The sequence below is a fragment of the Kickxella alabastrina genome (assembly GCF_025024165.1).
Source record: "Kickxella alabastrina strain RSA 675 chromosome Unknown BX661scaffold_120, whole genome shotgun sequence".
Taxonomy (NCBI): Eukaryota; Fungi; Kickxellomycota; class Kickxellomycetes; order Kickxellales; family Kickxellaceae; genus Kickxella; species Kickxella alabastrina.
In genome coordinates, this window is record NW_026251591.1 from 1 (window position 1) to 6,592 (window position 6,592).

The 6,592-nt window shown below is 41.2% G+C and overlaps 2 protein-coding genes across 2 annotated transcripts; one reads left to right on the forward strand and one right to left on the reverse strand.

Moving 5' to 3' along the window:
• Nucleotides 1-257: 257 nt before the first annotated feature.
• On the reverse strand, nucleotides 258-1,101 carry BX661DRAFT_131749 (uncharacterized protein; the record flags this gene model as incomplete). Its single annotated transcript, XM_051532576.1, has 2 exons — nucleotides 258-421; nucleotides 861-1,101. Coding segments are annotated over 2 exons (405 nt in total), but the record flags the coding sequence as incomplete, so codon positions are not given.
• A 2,787-nt stretch (nucleotides 1,102-3,888) lies between these two features.
• BX661DRAFT_191507 (uncharacterized protein) lies at nucleotides 3,889-4,984 on the forward strand. The gene has a single exon (XM_051537682.1). It carries the CDS (start codon nucleotides 4,232-4,234, stop codon nucleotides 4,646-4,648), a length of 417 nt encoding a protein of 138 aa, XP_051388414.1. The 5' UTR covers nucleotides 3,889-4,231; the 3' UTR covers nucleotides 4,649-4,984.
• The last annotated feature ends 1,608 nt before the right edge of the window (nucleotides 4,985-6,592 follow it).

The following is a 6,592-nucleotide window of genomic DNA, read 5'->3' on the forward strand; positions in this document are numbered from 1 at the left end:
ACGAGGTTCTGCGATTCCTGGTTACGCTATAAGAAAATAATGGGGCTACAAATATTCTGCAAACCGACATCCTTCCCTCAGATAAAGTGTTTAGAAACTAATGGCAATAGACCACTATAGTTGACGATATTATCCAGTCGGCTGCTTCTTTTGAAGAGAAGAAGCAGAGGAAATGGATTCTTGCGCACACGCTTGGGCTTTGGCTTTGGCTTGACCATCGCTGTAGACTCGGGCTCAGCCGACCCCGATGGTACCTTTTTACACAAGAAACGAGGAGGACGCTTGCCTTTAAGCAGGGCATTAAAAAGGATGCGAAAGTCCAACACCGCAGCCATGTCACGATTCCACTTTCGTTTGCCTGATGGCACTTTTTCTTTATCCCCAACCCGCGTTCCGCCGGCCCTAAAGGTTTGCAGGCAGTCTTCCATTACGCACTGGAGCAAGTCGTGTAATAAAATTTGGCGAGGTTTTTCTACTGCTGGAATTGTATTAACGCCTGTTGCGGCTACCTGCTGCTGCTGCGCGGCCAACCAATTGGGCATCCTCTGTCTAATTTTGCGGGAAAGTTTTCCCTTAGACCAGCCCTTTTCCTCCCCTATCCACAGAATGATACCGGCAGACTGTGGGCGAATAGGCATCCACTGGTCGCGACTCTGATGTCCACTGTCAGCAATATATATGTCATCGGCGGCAGTTGTGGTTGCAACATAGATGGCAATGACTGCTACTGTGGCAGACAGTGGCTGAAATGGTTGAAGCTGCGATATAATTAGATGCTGCTACTACTGCCATTACGACATGGCTCCTGTGCTTAGGATTCTGCAGACGAGGATCATCAATTTTGTGAAGCTTCTCCATACTGCCCTCACATGCTGGGCAAAACGCTGAGGTGCAATACTCGTCGATCAAGTAAACAGTGGACCCCTGGCCTATTAGCATCTCCTGCAGCCCCTTGCCACGAATTGACTCACGATGACAGGTCATGCTTGGGATCCAGTTACCAAGAATAAGGACTGGATCTGGTCCAAATTTTGCACGCAAAGATTTTGCAAGTTCGACGTCGGCGCGCTTTCTGTTAACAAAGAAAAGATAGCGGAGCTTGCAGTGGAGGGGGTCATTTGAGCTGCTGCCGTCGTACTTTCGACTCTTGCCGAGGGTCTGCGCGTTGTGATAATATTCTCCCAAAATAAAATCACCTTTACGGCACTCAAGGAGGTACTCAACATATAGCTTGCAATCAAGTGTACTGGGGTCAGGGTGGTTGAGCGTGCGCTCAGAATTCTCAACAGACATATACCAATCATTTGTTTCCGTCTTGGCGAGCCTCGTGGGGTTAAGTTGGAATCTTTTTTTTTGCATTCTCGCGGATCTGAGGAAACACGCGTTCACGATGTTTATTGGCCTCAGAATTTTTGGTGTGGTAGAAACTATTTCTCTCACCCTTTTTGCAGTTGCTTTTATATCCCAGACAATAGAGCATATCCCGTCGACCTGTATCACAAGGAATTGATTTTCCAACAATATAATGAATGCCATTTTTGGTAAATTATCAATGTACTCGGGAGGAGATGCCTTCTTACTGTGGGGTACACCATTGGCAAATTTACCGACATTGCTGTTGTTGTTGTCAGCATCGTCAGAACCTTTCTAAGACTGTGAAGTACTCTTAACCTTGATCCTCTTTTTCTGTGTGTTTGCAGGTGAGTCAAGCCATACGATTATTGCAACACCATCGGTACGAATGATCCCTCCAAATTTCTGTGGTTATTCGACCTTTTGATAATCGAATGCAAACGGCCAACATGAGATATCACAAGGTGACCAAATTTCCTCTGGTGACTTGACTAAAAGCTTCCTCGTAGGCCGAATCTTGGAGACCTTGATATCCAGGCAAAGACCATCCTTGTGTAGTGCTCTGAGTCGGCTCATTGTGATGGACAGAATACGCCGTGCAGGAATAGTCTTGTCAATTATCGTAAACCCCGGGTACAATAGACATCCTCATCAGAAAAGGGAAATCGTCTGCACACCTTTGTTGAGATTTAAAACCCGGAAAATCTCAACAAAAGCCCCAATGTGGTTCACTGTATTGGCTACAGAGTCATACTGGAGCCCCTTGTCACTAAAACTGTAGTCCTCAGGGTAGGTGTAAAAAACCCTCTTAATTAGGCACGCCATTCTGTCGCGAAGCACAGTGTCTGAAATTTGTTTGGTGTTGATCTGCTTCCCGGCTTTGCTGGTCTTAGCAGACAACAGAGCCCATTTCATCTTGCCTGCTAGAATTCTGATTTCCTTGCTAATCAGATGTTGTATTTCCTTTTTGGTGTGGCCACCCTCCGTAAGTTCCTTGTATTGCCATTCAGTCATTTTCTTTACGTCAAGTGGTATGTCAACCATATTTTTGAACTGCCTGTTAAAGCGCTGAGATATGGGATTTATACGCCGCCAGAATTGTTGGTCCCTCATAATTAGCAACCCCATCTGCACCAATGAACTGCGGGCACTCAAACTTGGTCTCCTCGACGAACGTGTGCCTGTGCTTGTTAACGAGTTTGCTATTTGCATTGTTCAGGTTGTTACTGCATGGTTTGTTTTTATCTCCGAGGCAAAAGGCGATGAAACTATTGGTTGATGGCGATCAACTGATTAACCAGTCTTGGCTGTTTAGCCACACAAACAATAAGTCACACAATGACCAAGGCAATATGCTCCTTACTCTTTACCTTTCACAGTGCATAGCACTTATTTATTAAATATACTTTATATCATTATATTTTATCTACACGTTCATAGAATGTTCCTATATTCCAACACTTTGGAATGTCGAGGAATTATTTTCCAAATGCAGACGCACTCCACGGTTTGGCTGTCTGGAAGATATACCATGCGCACGCCGAGCTTTCAATGGACAATATCAACCTCACGTCTGATGCCATGTTTAGTCGCTGGAAAATATCCAGTAATGAGCCGCAACGTGCAAGACTTTCACTATTCAATCTCATATCTCAAGGCCGTTCGCACATTCAACGACCACTGAACAAACGGGTGCCGTGTCAATGGTTTCAGTTTGACCCGGGAAAAGAAGAGCTCATTGGAACGCTTAAGTTTTGCAACACTTTAGTCTAGGACAGCCGCCTCAATTACCACGCACAGCGTAATCCCTCAAACTCGGACATCAGCACCAACGTCCCCTCAACGGCTATAAACGCAGTGCCGCCGCCCAATAAAGGTGAATTATTGTGATCATCTTATTGTTTAATGTATTTTATTGTTTTTATAATAAGCTTCGCACTAAGTCACTGTGCTAAAAAATCTGTTTATTTTGAAGCAAACCCGAATGGCCCATCTTTTTGTTTGCACTGTCCTTTGGATTTTGTCACAATGCCTCCCGCGTGGTAATTTTGCATGGGCGTTTGCATTTTATAAAAAATTCCTTTTGCTGCTAAGAAAATGAATTCAAACCTGTTTTTTATTATCCTTCAAAATTAATAATATAAAGGATAATAAATATCATTATATAAAAAATCCTGCTTGTTTTGTGCAAACATTTCAAAATAATAGTGTCAAGTAGCCTCCAGATAAATTTGCCATGTATTGAATTGAAAACTGGGAATTCCAGTTCATTGGCTTTGTCTTTATTATTATTTATTTTACCTTCCAACATATTTTTGTACCCTCTTTTAACAAATCCCAACTACATATTTCCAGCGAGTACAATAGTCAGCGCGTCACAAACTCAATACCGGTTGGTCCTTATACTTTTGTTTATGCAGCTAGAAAGCTATACAGTACAATGTCATCTTTAAAAGGGGGCCCGGCAACGCTACATTCGAATAACCCTTACAAGGCTATTATGCAACATAAAAAAGACTTGGCCTCATATCCGTCAACAAACCCCTTTAGATCCGCTCCAGCAGCAGAAAGGGACCCAGCCCTCATTAATGAGTATAACCCATATAAAAAAGGGAATCTAGTCCCCATTAATGATTATAACTCATATGCAAAAAAAAGAGACGAATTCCTCAAAAATGCGGCAGTAAAACTTTCAGATTCGAACTCAAGCAAATTGGTGGGAAATAATGCAGAAACACAAACTTCAGAACCGGGCCCAAGCAAACAAGCGGGAAAAAGTTCCTCTAAAGAAAAATCAAAAGGGCGTATCGGCGGAAACAAACTAGAGTTTGCTCAATTAATAATCCAGTTGGTTTTTGGAGTTGCACCCGTGTTATTAATGACATGTATTTTTGCTGTATGGGAGAAAAACAATGTAAATATTGCCAATTCAAGCGGCAAAACTAAATACTATGCGCTGTACTGGCCTGTTCATCTTTTTACTCGCTGTGCGGTTGGTGCTTCGGCAGGTCTAAACTGGGCATGGATGGTATGGAATTTCTGTGCCGATTACAATGATAGGCGTCGCTGGTGGAGAAAACTCAATCGTATCTTTGGCGTCGTTGCCACTGGGCTGGCTGCGCTCAATGACAGACAGCTGGATGCAGTGTTTTTTGAAGACAAGTCTACTATACTTTATATCGGAAAGGGAACGAGGTTCTACAGAACCCTTATTATTGTGTGCATGTGCTTCTACTGCTTCGCACTTGTGTCGTATGCGTGTTTTTCGGCTGAAATTAAGCACAAGAGACGTTGAGTGCTGGTTGCTTATGGGATTTATTTTTACCTTTTTTATCACTAATTATGCTATATTAAAATATGTACTTTTATTATTATTTTAGCAAATTCGCCTACATTAAACACTACATGCTGCCCATTTTATTTTTACTATTATAAGCATTAAATTTAGCATAGCAATTTAAATATTTTATACCTTGCACTATATACTTTTACCCACTTCTACCTTTTTCCACTTCCATCTACTCCCATCTTCCGTCTACTCTCTTCTACTCCCTTTTACTTTGCATTCATATAAATGCGCATTATTTATTTGCTTGACCGTAACAATTTTTCAACTGTCTTTACACGCGTGTCAGCTTTTTATTTTTAGATGCAATGCGAAAAATGATTCTCTTTATAAAATAAAATTGTTTGTTTTGAGGTAAAAAGAAACACATTTGTCTTTATATTTATGCTTGGCACAATTAAATAAAGTCCTATAAAGCAAAATAAATTTTGTGAAAGAAAAACCATAAATGAATTTTTACTGTTTACAAGAAATTTATTTAAAAAACAAACCTACCTAGCGGCAAGGAAAGACTGTATTGTTATATTTTTATTTTCTCTACTTGACAGTTTAATAACGATATTTTTACATTTTACATATTATCTATTATATATTAATCCCCGCACTTGTATAAAGTTTGTCTACATAACAATTTTTTTCTCTGTAAACTAAGCACTCAAGCCAGAAATTATATTGCATAGTATTTAGCAATGAGTGACTCACCAACGCTCGAACAAGGCATATCAACCGAGACGCAAACAACGAAAAAAGAAAAGTCGCCCGGGTACTTTGGCCAGCACAAGTTTGAGATAATCCAACTGATTGTTCAGTTAGTTTTTGGGGTTGCTCCAGTATTAGCAATGACGGGCGTATTCGGCGTGTGGGAACAAAACACGGTCAATCTTGCCAATTCAAGCGGCAAAACTAAATACTATGCGCTGTACTGGCCTGTTCATATTTTCACTCGCTGCGCAATTGGCGGCTCGGCGGGTCTAAACTGGCTGTGGATGCTGCGTAACCATTATGCCCAATATCACGATAGACGTCGCTGGTGGAGAAAACTCAATCGTATCTTTGGCATGGTTGCCACTGGGCTAGCTGCGCTCAATGACAGACAGCTGGATGCAGTGTTTTTCGAAGACAAGTCTACTATAATTTATGCTGGAAAGGGAACGGGGTTCTACAGAAACCTTATTATTGTGTGCATGTGCTTCTACTGCTTCGCGCTTGTGTCGTATGCGTGTTTTTCGGCTGAAATCAATCGTGACAAGAAGAAAAAGAGTTAATTGTACCATTTTGTTTGTTTTTTTGGTTTTGCTTGATATAACTTATTCATACATTCTGAGGTTTACTTTGTAATTTAAACCATTATTTAATGTACATGTACATGTTACATGTGGGGAGCCTGAGGCTCGGTTCGAGTCAGCAACAATAGCAAAATAAAAAATGCGCGCGTCATCTCAGGCCAATCAGCCTCAAAGTTGATGTGATGCCATCTGAGAATGAGCGAGGGAAAATCTGACAATAAAAAAAGGGGGGACACAAATACACTGAAGAAAAGAATGAGGCTACAAAATCCTAAAAAGAAAAAGTCAAGAGTAAAATCCGCTACTAAATGCTTATGAGGGCTTCATGTGTGTGCTGCCATTTTCATACCTCTGGCGAAAGGCGTTAACGCACTTATCTTTGTGTTTACGCGCTTACCTTTTAACGCAATTTAATCTTGAAAATCACCCTGCGGGTTGGGGATTTGTCTCAGAATATAGTGCGCAGAAAAGAAACTAGTGCTGACGAGCACGTTTTTTGTATTTTGTATTTTGTATTCTTTACTATTTTTTTGTTTTCTTGAAATTCAACTCCTTTATTATTACAAATACAATCAATGTCCTTTGGTCATCACAACAGAGCGTTTGG